General features: G+C 51.7%; 1 protein-coding gene across 8 annotated transcripts in view; it reads right to left on the bottom strand.

Moving 5' to 3' along the window:
- Positions 1 to 5,576: 5,576 nt before the first annotated feature.
- Positions 5,577 to 17,948, bottom strand: part of ARHGAP23 (Rho GTPase activating protein 23) — a 79,835-nt gene continuing 67,463 nt past the window's right edge. For all 8 annotated transcript variants that reach the window (XM_027033926.2, XM_053212809.1, XM_027033925.2 and 5 more), the window contains 4 exons: positions 14,967 to 15,008; positions 14,312 to 14,408; positions 12,164 to 12,195; positions 5,577 to 8,066 (listed from right to left, as the gene is read on the bottom strand). In XM_027033926.2, coding sequence (XP_026889727.2) covers positions 7,032 to 8,066; positions 12,164 to 12,195; positions 14,312 to 14,408; positions 14,967 to 15,008 — 1,206 coding nt within the window. In that variant the 3' untranslated portion in view covers positions 5,577 to 7,031. The remainder of the gene's footprint in view (positions 8,067 to 12,163; positions 12,196 to 14,311; positions 14,409 to 14,966; positions 15,009 to 17,948) is intronic.

Raw genomic sequence — 17,948 nt, 5'->3', positions numbered from 1 at the left:
TTGGACACCTAACTGAGCCACCCAGGCGCCCCAGGTTGGGTTTTTTTGTTGCTTAGATTTCACATATAAGTGCACTTGTATGGTATTTGTCTAATGCCCTCAAGATCCATCCATTTGTTGCAAATGGCAAGGTTTTATTCTTTTTTATGGCCGAATAATATTCCATTGTGTGTATAAAATTTTTTTCAACGTTTATTTATTTTTGAGACAGAGAGACAGAGCATGAACAGGGGAGGGTCAGAGAGAGAGGGAGACACAGAATCTGAAACAGGCTGCGGGCTCTGAGCAGTCAGCACAGAGCCCGACGTGGGGCTCGAACTCACAATCCACGAGATCATGACCTGAGCCGAAGTCAGGTACTTAACCAACTGAGCCATCCAGGCGCCCCTTCCATTGTGTGTTTAATACCACATCTTTATCCATTCCTCCATGAACCCTTAAGTTGTTTCCATGAACAGGGGGTGTATTTCTTTGAGTTAATGTTTTCCTTTCCTTGGGACAAATACCCATAAGTGGGACTTCTAGTTCTAATTTTTTGAGAAACCTCATACTGTTTTCCATAGTGGCTGCACCAATTTACATTCCCGCCAAGACTTCCTTTTCTTAAAAAAAAAAATCTTCCAAAATTATTCTGAGTTTAGTATTCACGTTAATTTCTAATACTATCATATTAATAAGCGTCCTTAATTTAAATTTTAAAACATTTACTGAGACTAAATTCACACCACATACAATTAATTAACATTTTAATTTACTTTTTTTAAAGAGTGCCATTTAACAAACTTTTAATGTTTATTTATTTTGAGAGAGGAGGGGGAGGGGCAGAGAGAGAGAGAATCCCAAGCAGGCTTTGCACTGTTAGCGAAGAGCCAGATACAGGGCTCGATCTCACAAACTGTGAGATCGTGACCTGAGCTAAAATCAAGAGTCGGACGCTTTAACCGACTGAGCTACCCAGGCGCCCCTAATTAACCTTTTTTAAAATGTACAATTCAGTAGTATTCAGTGTACTCACAATGTTGGGCAACCACTATCTCTCTCTGGTTCCAAAACTTCTTCCTCACCCCATAAAACAACCCATACCTAAGCAACCTTGCCCCATCCCCACCCCACCCCATTCCCTAGTAACCGCTAATCTGTCCCTAGGGAGTTGTTTGCTCTCCACATATATCATACAAAAGACATCGTATAATTTGTGACCTTTTGTGTCTGGCTTCTCTCAGAATAACTTTTCAAGGCTTCCCCAAGTTGTCACACGTATCCGGACTTTGTTCCTTTTTACAGCCAAATAGTACAGTGTTGTATATACGTACTACGGTTTATCTGTTCATTCATCTATGGACATTTGGGTTGTTTCCACCTTTTGGCTACTATGAATAATGCTGCTATAGACATTCACATACAAGTTTCTGGGCGGACGTATGTTTTCACTTCTTTCGGGGCGATGGCATTGATGCGTCATGTGTTTCTGTGTTGAATTTTTTGAGGAACCCGCCAAGCTATTTCCCGCAGTGGCTGTGTTAGTTTACATACTAACAATCGAGCCGGGTGCCTGTTTCTCCACATCCTCACCAACACTTGTTGTTTTCTGTTTTCTTCTATTTTTTTTTCTGTTTGTTTTTGAGAGAGAGAGAGCACGAACGGGGAAGGGGCAGAGAGCAAGGGGGAAAGAGTGGACTCTGAGATGTCAGCAAAGAGCCCAGTGGGGAGCTCAAACTCACGAACCATGAGCTCATGAACTGAGCCCAAGTCAGACACTGAACCGACTAAGCCACGCAGACGCCCCTCTAGTTTCTTGATTTAAGCCATCCTAGTGGGTGTGAGGTGGTATCTCACTGTGTTTATAATTTGCATTTCCTTAACGAGCAACGAAACTAGAAAAATACAGAAAATTAATTTAAAATGATAAAAATTAATAAAACCAAGAGTTGAATTGACAGAGACTTTGCTCTCTCTCCCTCTTTTTTTTTCCCTTAGTCAGTTTGGCTAAATATTTGTCAATTTTTTTTTTTACCTTTTCCAGGAACCCGCTTGTAGTCTTATTGATTTTCTCCATTTTTTTTTCTATTTTCGATTTCATTTATTTCCACTCTTATCTTTATTATGTCCTTCCTTTGGCTTGCTTTAGGTTTAGTTTGCTTTTCTCTTTCTAGTTTCTTTTTATTTTTTATTTTGAAAGAGAGAGAGAGAAAGTGGGGGAGAGGGGCAGAGGGAGAGGGAGAGAGAATCCTAAGCAGGCTCCATACTTGGTGCAGAGCCTGACTCGGGGCTCGATTCCACGACCCGGGGATCATGACCTGAGCCAAAATCAAGAGTCGGATGTTCAACGGACTGAGCCACCCAGGCACCCCTCTTTCTAGTTTCCTAAGGTGAAAGTTTACGTTATCGATTTGAAATCTTTCTTCTTTTCTAATACACACATTTACACCTACAAATTTCCCTCGAAGTGCTGCTTGAGTTGCATCCCATAAACTTACACATGTTCTGTTTTTGCTTTCATTCATCTTAAGGTATTTCTAATTTCGCCTCAGATTTCTCCTTCGACCCACTGAGTTAGGAGTGAACTTTTTTATTTCTACCTATTTGTGAACTTCCCAACAGTCCTTCTGTTATATTAATTTCTAATTTAACTCCACTGTGGTTGGAGAGCAAACTTCGCGTGATTTCAATCCTCTTACATTTCTCGAGGCTTGTTTTACACCCTAGCATATGGTCTATCCTGAAGAATGTTCCATGGGCCCTTGAGAAAAAGTGTGTATCCTGCTGTTGTTGGGTGAAATCTTCTTTAGATATATCTGTTAGGTCTAATTGGTTTGCAGCGTCCGATATATATTTTTTTAAAATTTTTTTAACGTTTATTTATTTTTGAGATAGAGAGAGACAGAGCATGAATGGGGGAGGGTCAGAGAGAGAGGGAGACACAGAATCCGAAACAGGCTCCAAGCTCTGAGCTGTCAGCACAGAGCCTGACGCGGGGCTCGAACCCACGGACCGTGAGATCATGATCTGAGCAGAAGTCGGCCGCTTAACCGACTGAGCCACCCAGGCGCCCCGCAGTGTCCGATATTTTACTTCCTTACTGATCTGCCTCGTTCTGTTACTGAAGGTGGGTACCGACGTCTGCAACCATTATTTTGAATGGCTTGCTTTCCCTTAAATTCTTAGTGTTTGCTCCAAATTTTGTTGTGAGAAGCATATGTATTTACAATAATTTCATCTTCTTGATAAACCCTTTTATCATTATAAATGTCCTTCTTGTCTTGAGTAATAGTATTTGCCTCCTTAATATCTATTTTGTCGCAAACTTGCATAGCTACTCTAGCTCTCTGTCGGTAACTCTGCGTGGCATCTTTTTACTTTAAACTTTCTTGTGTCTCTGAATCTAAAGGAAACAGCACGCAGTCCGATCACGTTTTTAACTCTATTCTGCCGATCTCCGCCTTTGATTGGGCTGTTTGCCCCATTTACATCCAATGTAATTACTGAGAAGGTAGAATTTATATCTGCCATTTTGCTATTTTTTTCCCATGTCTTATGGGGTTCTTTGTTGTTCTCTTCTATTTCTCAATTCCTGCCTTATTTTGTTTAGATATTTTCTAGTACCAAAATAATAATAATAATAATAAACTTTAAAAATAAAATAAATAATACAGTTTGGGGGGTGCCTGGGTGGCTCAGTAGGTTAAGGGTCTGACTTTGGCTCAGGTCACGATCTCACAGGTTTGTGGGTTCAAGTTCTGCATCAGGCTCTGTGCTGACAGCTCAGAGCCTGGAGCCTGCTTTGGATTCTGCGTCTCCCTCTCTCTTTGTCCTTCCCCCCGCTCACACTGTCTCTCTCTCTCTCAAAAATAAACATTAAAAAATAGTAATAATATAGTTTGGATAAATCCTGAGTTAATTTTAGTAGCGTACAAAAACTTTGCTTCAGTACAGCTCCATTTCTTCCCACACCTTTGTATTATTATTGTCATAGAAATCTCACCTCTACGCCTTACAAGCCTGCCAACACAGTTTTGTAATTATTGCTTTATGCCGTTGCCTTTTATTTATTTATTTTTAAATAATAGGCTTGAGATTTTATTTTATTTTAAAGTAGGCTCCACGCCCAAAGTGGAGCTTGAACTCACAACCGCGAGCTCTCCCGACTGAGCCAGCCAGGTACCCCTGAAATTTTATTTTTAAGCAATCTCTACACCCAACGTGGGGCTCAAACTCATGACCCTGAGGTCAAGAGCTGGATGGTCTACTAAGCCAGGCTCCTCTATGCAGTTGCCTTTTAATGGCAAAAAAAAAAAAAAAAAAAGAGAAAAGCATTACAAATGAAAATGTTTATACTTTCATAATACCTATGTAGTTACCCTTGTTGGTGTTGTGTGCATTCAAGTTACCATCTAGTGTACTTTTATTTCAGCTTGCAGAGCCCCCTGGAGTATTCCTCATAGAGCAAGCCTGCTAACGACGAATTGTCTCTCTTTACTGGAGATGTCATTTCCCTTTGTTTTGGGAGAGCACAATGTTTTGATCTATTTTCATCCAAAGCCTAACTACAGTGGGGAGAAGGTGGCCCAGTGGGCAGGTGACCTTATCCTTATGTCTTTTCTCTGGGCTTAGATTTAACCTGGCTCCACCAACGTACTAGCTGTGTGACCTTAGACAGGTCACGTCACTTCTCTGTGCCTTAGTTTCCTCGTATATAAAATGGAGATAACAATGAGTGCTCCAAAGTGTTGCAGGACTCAGGACTTGTAAAGCCCTTGGGGCTGGTGTGAGCCCACAGCACTAGCTGTTGGCTCATTTGCCAAACAAAACAACAGGGGGGTGGGCAGAGAAAGGAAGGAGCATTCGGCGGTGAGACCGGTGAGACCGCTCTAGCCACCTCCAGGGCTCTCGAAGGTTCTCTTTGATGAATGTCACCTGTTTTTCCTACAAGATACTAGGCTCATCAGGCAGCCCGGAAGCTGGCAGGGGCAACTGTAGAACCATGACAATGAAGGAAACCCACCCCTTGGGGCGCCTGGGCGGCTCAGTCGGTTAAGCATCCAACCTCGGCTCAGGTCGTGATCTCACAGTTCGCGGGTTCGAGCCCCATGTCGGGCTCTGGGCAGACAGCTCAGGGCCTAGAGCCTGCCCCAGATTCTGTGTCTGCCTCTCTCTGCCCCTCTCCCACTCACACTCTGTCTCTCTCAAAAAAAAAAAAATAAACAGTAAAAATGTTTCTTTTGAAGGAAACCCATCCGGTGTTGTAAATTACACGTGCCTAAGACCACGGGCAAAACCCATTCTTGTCCTCTTGGGTTACTGCACGGGCCTGGAGAGCCTGTGATGGCAGCCAGCCAGGATGGGCCCATCAACAGCATCTACTGGGCAGCACCACTGGACCACTCCCAAGACCCAGGACGAGTCCCCAAGGACACCTACAAAGCTCCCAGGAGTTAGAGGCTTGCCTCCACTCTGCCGCCACCGGGTCCAGCCCCCACTGCCCTCCTTCCGTGGGCCAGCCCCTCCCCACTTCCCCCAGCCGGCCCCACTCTGGCCCCTTCCTCCCTCCAAATCAAATGACACAGATGACTCATGCCTCGAGGAAGGCCATTTATTTCCAAGATATAGACTATACTTTTAAGACAGGACTTTTCAGAAGCAGGAAATCTTAGTTGTCGCCTAGAGAGGTGTGTCAAGGACACAGTGAAAGGAGACATGCGCACGTGGGGCCAGAGGCTTTTCCAACACTGTTACAACACTTTTTTAAATGAGCAAAACATCTTTAAAAATCCTTATAAATTCTTTATAATATGTTACACATTTAGAGACAATATTTACAGTAAAAGGGTGGGGGAGGGGGGAAAGAGAAATCTACTTTACAGCAAATCTTTGCATAAAACAAGAAGACTGACAGACGTGGCAGTGGGGTTCACAACCCCACCTGGGCTTCCCTGGGGTAAGTGAGGGCGTGTGTGGGGAGGCCTGGTGGTCTGAGGTCTATTTACAACGTGTGGGGAGAAGAGGGGGCTGGGTCCCGCCCATCCTGAAGGAACAGCCCAGCTCAGACCCCATAAATCAGTGTGTGTGTGTGTGTGTGTGTTTGTGTATGAGTGAGTGGGAGAGAGAGAGACACCAGGGATGTTCACTATACCCCCTCCTAAAGAGAAGAAGGTGGGGGTCTGTGTGCCTGAATTGTGGAAGCAGCAGGCACAGCTGGAAGAACAAAGAGAGGGACAAGGGAGATCTAGCAGGGGGTACCCTGGACCCTCCCAAAACTGGGGAATCGGCAGCCAGCTCCCATGGTCAACACGCTAGTGAGGGTGGTTTAGAGGTTGGCAAAAAGTTGGTGAGGGGAACAACCCTGGGAGGAGTCTCAGTTCCGCCTCTGTGGAGTGGCCCTAACTTCCTTCTCTGGCTCTGACAAGCGGCAGGGGCAGGATTTCTGGATGCACGGAAGGCGGGAGGAGTGGGGGTGGGGGGCTGCTGTACGTGGTGGGGTTGGGCAACAAGGGGCAGGAGAGGCAGAAGTTGCTACTGGAAACACCTTCTGACAGTGACTAGCACACTCGCACACATACCGCCTCCGCCCATGGACACGATGACCCTACATCACCTCCCCCACCTTAGCTAGGAGCCAAGAGCTAATGGAGAGGCACGGAGGAAAGAAGCGAAGAGCCAGCATCACCCCGGGTCTTTCCTTTAGTCCGGGACTGAGACTCGGGAGGGGGGGTGGTTCCCTATCCACACCCCATGGCCAACAAGGGTCTCTAAGTGCAGACACAGAAGGGCCCAGAGGGCCCACTCTGTCACAGAGCTCCAGCAGCCTGTCCCCTCTCCTCTCCCCACTCCTCTTACCTCCGGGGTGTCCCCCTCCCTCCCGCTCCCGCTCCCACTCCCTGTCCCAGCCGGGGCCTTCTCGTCTGCCCGCCCCCTACCGACCCCGCACACAAACTAGAGACGCGGCCTGCAGCGCCAGATGCACCGGGGACAAGAGAGGGGGCGCAAGCCAGAGAAGACTGGGGTAGAGGGACCGGCGCGGGGCGGGGGGCTGGTCACAGACACTGATGGAGGCGGGAGGCGGCCGAGCGGCGCGGGGGCTGGCTCTGCAGGGCCCCCGGGTCCCCGGGCGGCAGCGAGGCGGCGGACGACGGCGCCCGGGCCTTGGTGGACTCCAGGCTGCTGAGGCCCGAGTCCTTGTTGTCGCTGTGCGCCCGAGGGCCCGCGGGCTCCGGGGCGCCGCCCCCGCCCAGCTCCTTCCACTCGTTGAAGTTGAGGTCGGTCAGCGGGCTCTGCACCACCACCGTGTGGCGCCGCCAGCTGCTCCGGCGCCGCCGCGTCTCCGGCGACAGCGGCCGCCGCAGCCGCACGGCGAGCATATCGTCGGCGGTGCCGCGGAGGCGCAGCCGCAGAGCCTCGATGCGTGACGGCCGCGAGCCCAGCGCCGCCACCGCCGCGGCCGCCGGGGGGCGCAGCGACTCCTGGCTGCTGGACGAGGCCGAGCCAGGCGGCTCGGCGGCCCGGGGGCCGCCCCGCCCCGCGCCCGCGCCCTCGCCGTCCGGGCGGCTGCGGGACAGGCGGCGGCGCGCCAGGGTGTCGCAGGGCATGAGGCGGTGCGAGCTGAAGGAGGGCCGGCGCGCCGGGCGCCCCCCGGGCCCCGCGCCGGCCTCCGTGTCCGTCTCCACGTGGCTCAGCTCGCTGCGCTCGTCGTCCGCCTCGTCCCCCGCGCCCGGCCGCCGGCCCCCGGCGCCCGAGCACACGCTGCGGTCCATGGTGGACAGGGTGGAGTAGCCCGAGACGATGGAGCGCGTGTCCGCGGCCGGTCGCTCGTCCGGCGCCGCCGGGGGGCTGAGGCGCCCCGGGGCCTCGGAGGCGGCTGCGCCCGGCAGCGGCCCCTCCGGCTGGTCCCGCGCCCCCGGCGCCGGCGCCCCCACCTCGGGCTTGTGCGCCTCCTGCTCCGAGTCGTCGTCGGTGCTGCTGCCCAGTCCCCGCGCCTCCCGCCGCTTCTTCCGCTTGCGGTTGACCGCCGAGATGAAGGAGATCGCCAGCATCTCCCGGGCGTACGGCTCCTTCTTGGGGGCCCACGAGCCCTGCGCGGGAGACAGGTCAGCATGCAGGAGGCGCCCCTGCACCGCGGCAGGTCCCAAGCCGGCCCCGCTCCCCCCCCTCCCCCCCCCCACTCCCCGGGCCGGCGTCCTAAGTCCTTACTCCCTGATGGCTGTCCCAGTGGGAGCGTCCCTACCCAGCCGGGAGCCGGCGGACGCGGCCCCCCTCAATATCCCAGTCCCCTCCGGTACCCACTCTGGTCTCAATCCAGACTCGCGGCTCCTTCCTGTGAGCTGGGGCCTGGTCCCTCACCTCCGCCCCAACTTCCACTCCATTCCCCAAGCCCAGCGCTAGATTAATCCTTGCAGACACAGCTCTGGTGATAATAGCCTCTCAACAGTGAATACACTTGACAGTTTGAACCCATTTTATATATACCAGCCCGGGTTATAATCACCAGAGCCTGGCAGGGACGTCCCTCCCCCCATGGCTTCTACCCCCTCCATCTCCACTCACTCCCACCTGGGAAACCTGCCTTTCCACCTAGGCAGTAGGTATGGGCCTCTCCAGGGCAACCGGCCCAAGTTCACTTCCCCTTCCCACTACAGCCCACTGCATTTCAGCCATCCCACCGGGGCCCCCACCCACAGTCCCCAACCCCACATCAATCTGGCCGGCTCGGCTGCCAGAAGTGGCTACCCAGTTCTGAACAATCTGAACGATCGGATTGAAGGCGCCCCCAAACAGTGATTTCCAACCCCACGCAGGGCAACTTCCTGCTGCACTGTCACGGCTAAGTCCTGTGAGTGTTTTCTGGTCCTGTCCTTCTGTGATGCCCCAGCAGAGCCCTCGGTGACCCTCACGGGCCAACACCAAAGTATCTCTTGAGCTCCAGAACTCTTCTTCCAATGGCAAGTCCATCTCTAGCAAAGTGTGGGCACCTGAAACTCACCTATCTACAACTACTACACTAGGCTCCCTACACCTGCCCCAAACGACCTGCATTCATGTTCCCCACCTTCAGGTGGTTCCCTGCCTCCTTCTCCTTCCCTGCTGCTTCTCAGTTTTCCTGAAGTGACTCCCAAAGCCAGCTCATCCTCACCATCCTCTGTCCAGGCCCTTGCTCTGCCTTTTCTGGGTCTTTCTGCCATCTCCTGATAGGGGTCCCTGCCTCCAGCCTTGCCTTACCCCGGTCCCCCCTCCTCTAGAGCAGTCAGTCCTTCTAGGCAAGGCAGGAATCTGATCACCTCCAGACTCTGCAGGGCCCCCCACCTCCCCCAGGATGAAGCCCAGACACAGGGCCCTTTACAACCTGTTACCCGCTTTGCCAGCCCTCCCTACCCTAACCGCAACACACCCTTCACTCTGGCGATGCCCACCTGCCCACCTGCCACACTGACTTGCCCTGAGCCACCACCGCCCCCTCTCCCTGCCCGCCTATTGCCGTATGAGCTCTTAGCCCTCTTCCTAGGCCCAGCTCAAATATGGCATCCTCTGTACAGCCACCTCTCAGCCCTCCCATGGCCCTTTGAAAACACACCTACACCTGCTCTTCTCCCATCGGAATAGCTCTGTTTCCACATCATCTGTATCACACTCAGAGTTCCTTGAGAGCAAGGTCTGTGGCCTCTTTGTGTTTGCGTCCATGACTCCTAGTGCAGTGCCTGCACATAACAGGTGCTCACTAAACGTTAAGTGACTGGGGGCGCCTGGGTGGCTCAGTCCGTTGAGCATCCAACTCTTGATTTCAGCTCAGGTCATGATCTCACTCTATGAGTTCAAGCTCAGCTTCGGGCTCCACACTGACAGTACAGAGCCTGCTTGGGATTCTCTCTTTCCTTCGCTCTCTGCCCCTTCCCCCCCCCCCCCCATACAAACATACATACATAAATGTTAAGTGAATGGACAAATGGGTGAATGCAGTCCCCTCAACACAGAAGGCCGTGCATAAGCACAGGCTGAAACTGGTCCCCCTGCCGGGCTGGAATGACCTGCCCTGTGACCCCTTCTCACAGGTCACCTCCTGTTTCAGCCACGGTATAATAATGGAGACACAGAGATGCCTCGTGTGGCCACCGCATCCTATGTACTCTCTCTCACATCAGCTGGTTCTGAGGAAGCTGAAGCATGTCAGGGAGTCAGGATTCATAGGCATGCGGCTCCTGGGCCACGGAGGTCAACGCTGCACGGCTCCAGAAGGCAATCCCCGGAGTTGTGCGATCTGGCAGTTCTGCTCTGATCAACCTGAGGCACAGGGTAGCCAGTGCCACGGTCTTTTCTGGCCAGTGCTCTCTGAGGCGCTTGTGAGGCCACTAGGACCATCAGATCAAATTATCCTCTCATCCCAGCTAGTTACAGAAGCAGAGCAGTCATAATGGTCACTTCCAGGAATGTAGAGGTCGGTACATTCACATAAAGGCCAAGGCGTCAGCCCAGGAGAGGCTACGGGAAACCAGGGGGCTAGCAGGAGCGATGGGTGGGCTAGATTCAGGTCACTATAATGAACTTGCTCCCTGCCGTAGAAGTCTTATGACGGAGTGAGCTCCCCGTCCCCCCAGGCACACTGCGTGTCAGGCACACTGGGCTCGCTGGGACCTGGCCAGTGCTTAGAGACCCGGACAGACATGAGTCCAGTTCAATCACCAGAGTTTAGTGATTTCACCCACTACTATGAACAGAATTGTGTCCCCTTCCTCAAATTCGTATGCTGACGCCCTACCCCCCAGTGGGATAGTATTTGGAGATGGGGCCTTTGGGAGGTAATGAGGTCATGCCCTTGTGGTGGCATTAGTGCTCTTATAAAAAGAGACACCGGAGAGCTTTCTCTATTGTAATCTCTCTTTGCTGTATGAGGACACAGCAGGAAGGCAGCCATGTACAAGACAGAAAGAGAGCTCTCACCAGAAACTGACCATGCTGACCCCTTGATCTTGGACATCTAGCCTCAAGAACTGTGAGAAAAAATGGGGCGCCTGGGCGGCTCAGTCGGTGAAGCGTCCGACTTCAGCTCAGGTCATGATCTCACCATTCATGAGTTCGAGCCCCGAGTCAAGCTCTGTGCTGACAGCTCAGAGCCCGGAGCCTGCTTCGGATTCTGCGTCTCCCTGTCTCTGCCCCTGGCCCGCTCTCGAGAGACATTCGCTCTCTGTCTCTCTCAAAAGTAAATAAACATGAAAAAATATATAATAATAAAAGAACTGTGAGAAAAGAAATTTCTCTCGTTTAAGCCATCCAGTCTGTGGTATTTTGTTATGGCAGGCCAGAGCTAAGACACCAACCCCCTTGGCCATCAAGCTCTACATCCTTGCCTAATGGGTTCTGTCTCAGAGGGCAGGCCCTGGACGGCGAGTAGCTGGCTGTGAGAGCTGGTTCAAAACACCAGCTTCAGGCTCATTGATTTTCTCAGTTGTTTTCAATTTCATTGATTTATCCTCTTATCTTTGTTATTTCCTGCCTTCTGCCTGCTTTGGGCCCTCCAAAAAGAATATTAAGTACAGCAGACATACTTGTGGTTATAAGGAGAGATATTACGCGCTTCATTGACAGGTGAGCAGCTGAGGATCAGAAAGGGGTTAAACAACTTGCCTGATGTCCTGAAGCTAACTGGTGGAGGCAGGACTCAGACCCAGGACTGTCTGTGCTTTTTTTTTTTTTTTTAAATTTTTAAATTATTTATTTTGAGAGACAGCGCGAGTGGGGGGAGGGGCAGAGAGAGAGAGAGAGAGAGGGAGACAGAGAATCCCGAGCAGGCGCTAACAGCACGGAACCCAACACGGGCCTCCATCTCATGAGCCGTGAGATCATGACCTGAGCCGAAATCAAGAGTCGGACCCTTAACCGACTGAGCCACCCAGGCGCCGCGGACTGTGCGCTTTTAGCCACTGGGAACACTGCCCCTGGCCACCTGGCCACCTAACTCCGAGGCCGGATCCTTCTATTCCACCAGATGCCCCACCCAGCACGGCCACGGTGAGTGACTTCTCTGCTTACCACGGTACACACAGTACCTCCTGCTTTCCTTCCCTGTGACCAGCAACTTCCTCAGCATCCAGCGGCAATATTCTCCCCATTCCCTTGGCCAAAATCAAGAAGTGGGACGGCTTAAGCAGGGAGAAAGCTTCAGAATTGCTTTGGCACTTACCTTGGACTTGGCTGGACTGCAGGTGGTAGAATCTGTCGGTGAGAGAGAGAAACACAAAGGAAAGTTAAATCGGGGCAGGAGAAGGCTGCCTTGTGCACACGATTCCCTCTCCCCAGAGGCTTCAGGAACCAGGGAGATCAGACACCTGAGCTCTCCCCAGGTGTTGGGAGTGTGATGGGCTTCTGGTGTCATTTCCCATGGCCCAGGGACGGTATTGATGGCAATCACCACTTCCTTTCGAGGTAGGAAGTGACGTCAGGCTGCCAGTTGTGAGACCCTCATTTGTCAGGGTCAAGGGCAAGGAGGGCTTCTCTTTGGGCCTAGGTCCTCTCCCCTCCCCTCCTGTCCCTGTTACTCTGAAGCACTAGAGAGAAAATGCCAAATATCAGACGCAGTCCACGGAAACCACAATGAAACACAGCGAATCACAGATGCTCTGGAGAAATGGAGACCACACAGTGCACAGACAAGGGGGCGCCCTACCTCCACCCTCAACACCACCCCCACTTCTGGGACAGGAGGAAGAAGAGGGACCCTGTGAATGATGGCGTCGAGGGGCAGACACCAAGTAGGTGGGACCCAGGAGGCAGAGCGCGCTGGTGACTAGGGCCTTGATAGGCTCTGCCTCCAGACTCCTCGTCCATCTGCCTTCCCGGGGGCAAGGCCCTGTTTATCACCAGAGTTACGAGAACGAGTAAAATCATTACATCAGTAGGACTGGGGTCCCGCTCCTTTAAGATCACTGGGGGTGGAGAAGGAACCACAACCAAATCCTGGCAGTGTCCTCTCCAGGACCGGGGAGGGGGTAGGCTGATCTAAGGACCTCCCGGGGTCTGACGGGGCAGTGGGCAGGCACAGTTAATCCACACTCTCTGGCAAGCAAGTGAGTCCTCCTCCCCACCCCTCCCCTGCACACGGTGAGAGGAGCAGATGGCCAACCACACAGTGACACACACGAGGCAGGGGAGCAGCAGCAGGTGATTAGAAGAAACAGGGGGCTCCTCTCTGCCATCCCCACCCACCTTGTCCCCTGGCTCCCTCCTCAGCCTGCCTCTTGTAACTAGGGGTGCTGCGCTAGGCCTCTGTCAGAGACAGGAGCCGTCAGAATACGAAGGGCGGCCCACCCACAGGGCGGGAGAAGTTAATGCCTTGGGCCGAGGGGCTGCTCTGGGCTGCTCTGCTACGAGAGTCTACGGCCCTGAAACAGGACTTAGGGGCTGAGTGACCAGGGGCTCTGGTTTCAGAAGCGGGAAGAGTCAGCCCTCGGAGCCCACCAAGGCAGGCGCTGCAGTTATAGAGAGGCTTCTGAGGGTGACATCACTCGTGTCCCGACAGGCTGGGTCCCCCTACCAGCCAAGCCTCCCCCTGTCCAGATAGCCGGAGGTGACCGGATTCAGCACAGAGAAAAGCCCAGAGTCTGGGGACCGCGGCAGAGGTGAGGGAGCAGTCATGCGGTGCCCAGACTTCCCGGCAAGGGGACAGGATCTGGCTCCGACAAATGCCTCCTTCCTCCTGAGAAGGGGCTTTCAGATGGGAGGGCTAGGGTGGGAGCATGTTGTTCACAAGCGGGGGTAGCCGGTATGTCAAGGGTGAGGTGCTCACAGCCGGGACCTTTCTGCCTGCCCCTCGGGCCTGCCCAGCCTTCTTATAATCACCCGCCACTGTTAGTGACCGAGGCCGCAAATGCCACACTGTACCCTTTAAATCTCCAACAGGTCCGCTGGAGGAGGGGAAGGGGAGAAGAGAGAGGCAGGGTTCAGGGGCGGGAGGAGAGCACAGGGAGAAGAGAGAAGGGGGCAGAGGGGTGCAAGGAGAAAAGGAAGAAAAATTAAAAAGAGGAACATGCCCAGAAGGACACAGCCCATGAGAAATAAAAAGCTCAGGAAGGAAACCAGTGAAGGAGGGCGAACAAAGCCCCTACCCAGCCCGGGGAGGGGCAGCTGAGCAGACAAGGAAGCGGGCCCACAGGCAAGCCAGACCTCCCCAGAGTGGAGAAGGCCCTGCCACAGCCCGGGTGTCTGTGGTGGGGGCAGGGAAGGGCCCCGCTGGGGCAGAGCAGGGAAGCTGGGCGTCTGGCCAGGCATCTGGGACCCTTGGGAATGCGAATCCCACCCCCACTCCCACCCATTCCCAAGCCCCTGCACTCACCTGAACCTGGGTCACCAGGGGGCACTGTCCTGCCAATGTTAGGCAGGAGGTACTCAATGTTGGGCACTGACTGAGGCTCCTTGTCATCCACAGGAGTCTGCAAACAGGAGGAGGGTCAGCCAGCATGTCCTCAGATGGCTGGACCGTGGATCCCGCAAAACGGGGTAACCTGAGGCAGGGCCCATGACTCCTCCATCAGATTGGGGCTCACCAACTGTCTCTCTCATCAGGCAGGCACTCTTGAAGGCAGGTCCTACACGTACCCCATTAGACTGTTTTGTGCCTTCTCCAACACCTTGACTGAACCCCAAAGGCTGGAGCTGTGTCTCCACCATCAGACTGGATCTTTCTAAGATCTATATCCTCCACATAAGACTGGAAGGTGGAGTCTGCCTTTGCTACTGGACTCAGTTTCCTTAGAGTGGCTTATACCTCCCCCCTTAGACTGGGGACTCATGAAGGCAAGGATCGTGTCTCCCATTAGACTGGAGGCTCCTGAGAAGAGGGCCTATGTTTCCTCCATCAGACTGGGAAGCCCCAAGGGCAGGGACCTTCCCCTGCTTGAGTCTTACTGCCTGCCCCCTCCCGGCCCCCAGACTGAGATGCAGGCCCACCTCAGACCAGACCCACTCCACCCTCCCTCTGCATCACTTACTCTCTCTCCCTTGTCCTCGTCATCGCTGAAGAACCAGTCTGACTGCAGAGGAGACAAAAGGAAGTGGTGAAACTCAGCGTGGGAAGGGGCTGAGGGAAGACGGAGACACGGGCTCTGGACCTGCACAGTCCAGAGGACTCCACTCAGACGTCATATGGAATGGGGCAGGAGAAGTCCTCCCTCTTCTCAACAACCCCCAGGCTGGCCTGGTCACTGGATGTTCCCAAGGGAACATGGATTCCCAGGACCAAACCCCACAGACTATGAGAAACCCTTGGGGAGAGAAAAGGCTGGACCCCAGTGCTGGAGGGAAATGCAGCCCGGAATGGGAAGGGCTGAGGATTGATGGAGGGCCAGTTCAGGAAAAGCTTCTCCGCCTGTTTTTCACTAGATATTGTCCAGAACACATCTCTGGGGCTCGCTCCCAACCGCAAGCCAGAAGCGGGGACAGCAGTGCCATCTAGCGCAGGCTGGGTCCACTGCAGAGAGAAGGCCCACCTGTTGCGGCAGCCAGAAGAGCCCTGGGCACCACATTAGCTACTGGGGTTGCCACTCTCTCCCCCAGCCAGAAGACAGAAGTGCCGGGAGGGAAATGTTAGGAGGTTCCCTGAGGGGCAGGCAGGAAAGAGTTTTCACATAAATGCCAAACAGGATAGAAAATAAAGTAAAAATCTGATTCGTAAGTATGTTTTGTGAAATCTGAGAATCTTAAAGATAAAACCCTAAAAGTTTTCTGGAGAAAAAAAAAGATTGTTTACAAACGAGCATCAGCTGTAACTAGAACTTTCAGCAGCAGCAGCAGACATAAGAAGATAAGTAGTATTTTCCTGTATTGCTGGATTAGAAACGCAGGAATTTTGAGCCTAGAATTTTATACCCTGCTAAACTCTCAGTTGAGTGTGAACTAAAGTTACTTGAAGACATCAGAAAGCTTGCTGCACAAAGATTCTCTTAACTGCGTATATGAGCACAGTTAAGAAATGACCCCGGGGTGGAGTGACCAGCTCGGAGAGGTAAGGATGAATGTTCACGGTCGATCCAAGCAAGGATACTCATATACACATACAATCGTACACACACAAAGTATATCCATGACACTGTGGATTTCGAACACAGAGGGAGAAACCGCTGATGGGTGACAGTACACTAAGGCACTTGGTTTTTAGATGTGGTGGAAGGAAGACAATGGATATTGATAAGCTTTAGGAATAATCAGTGAGAGTGAAGCATAAGTATGGGCTGTTATAATTGTATAATTAAACACAGATTGGGCTTTATACATTGTGTAATTTTTCTTTTTTTTAATTTATTTTGAGAGAGCGAGAGAGAGCATGGGAGGGGCAGAGAGAGGGAGAGACAGAATCCCAAGCAGGCTCCACACGCTGTCAGCACTCGGGGCTTTAACTCATGAACCGTGAGATCATGACCTGAGCAGAGATCAAGCTGGATGCTTAACCAAGCAGCCACCCAGGCTCCCCTAAATTATGTCATTTTCATATCAGGAAAACAAAAATCAATCCATCGAAAGCAAGGTAGGACAGATGGAAAAGAAATAAAATGAAAATGGGGTAAACAAAAAACGACACTTAAGATGGCAGAGAGAAGTCCCAACAACACAGAAATTAGAATCAATGAGTTAAGCTCACTGGTTGAAAGTTAACACACACAGAATATTAGGGGCACCTGGCTGGCTCAGTTGCAAGTGTGCAACTCGATCTCAGACTCATGAGTTCGAGCCCCACATTGGGCATTACTTAAAAAAAAATACTGTTTGTTAAAAAATAAATAAATACAATAAGACAGGGAACGTGGATTGAAAGGATACGTATTACCCAATCAGACTGGGTAATTATGGCGGGAGCAAAGTGGGGTCAGGGATGAAGGGGGAAACAAGGAGACTTGCAGGTTGATTATGACCATGTGCCATGAACCTCAGTTATTATTCGCCACAATCTGGCATATTATTAACTCAAATAAGTGGCAAAGGAGAGCAACAAGAAAGAGAAGAGAGGATAAGAAATAATGCAAGATCGAAAGTCAGTCTTCTCGGGCTCAAGTCCACCTTGGGTAAATGACTTCTTTGAGTCTATTTACTTATCTGTAAAATGGGCATAACAGGAGTATCTACTTCTAAAATTGTGGTGAGAAGGAAAATGAAATCTTGTATGGCTATTATAAGAAACTAGAAATACCAAGTGTTGATGAGGATGTGGGGAAAAGGGAACTGTCACACAGTGTTGGTGGGAATGTAAATTGGTGCAGCCACTACGGAAACCAGCATGGAGGTTCCTCAAGAAATTAAAAAAAGAACGACCCTACGATCCAGGAATGTCTGGGTGGCTCAGTCAGTTAAGCATCCGACCCTTGACCTCTGCTCAGGTCCATGACCTCACAGTTCGTGGGTTCCAGTCGCGAGTCAGTCTCTGCACGGACAGCGTGGAGCCTACTTGGGATTCTCTCTCTCTGTCTCTCTCTCTCTCTCTCAAAATAAACAAATAAACTTAAAAAAAAAAAAGAGCTACCCTATAATCTAGCAATTCTGCTTCTGGGTATTTTTCTGAAGAAAACAAAAACACCAAGGAGAGATATCTGCACCCTTTTGTTCATTGCAGCACATTATCTACAACAACTAAGACACGGAAGTGGCCTGAGTGCCCACTGATGGAGGAATGGGTCAAGAAGATGTGGCGTGTATATAAAATGGAATACAACTCAGCCACTGAAAGAAGGAAATCTTGCCATCTGTGACCACATGGATGGCCCCTGAAGGTACCACGTATGCTAAATGAAACAAGTCACACAGAGAAAGACAAATACCGTATGATCTCACAGGTGGAATCTAAAACAAACAAATAGACGCAATCCAGGCTCATAGGTACAGAAAACAGGCTGGGGTGGGGCCGGGAGTGGGGGGTGGGCAAAGCGGGTGAAGGGGGTCAAAAGGTACAAACTTCCAGTTGCAAAATAAATAAGTCGCGGGGA

The sequence above is a fragment of the Acinonyx jubatus genome, chromosome E1, assembly GCF_027475565.1.
Source record: "Acinonyx jubatus isolate Ajub_Pintada_27869175 chromosome E1, VMU_Ajub_asm_v1.0, whole genome shotgun sequence".
Classification (NCBI taxonomy): domain Eukaryota; kingdom Metazoa; phylum Chordata; class Mammalia; order Carnivora; family Felidae; genus Acinonyx; species Acinonyx jubatus.
This window is presented reverse-complemented; position numbering and strand designations above follow the sequence as displayed.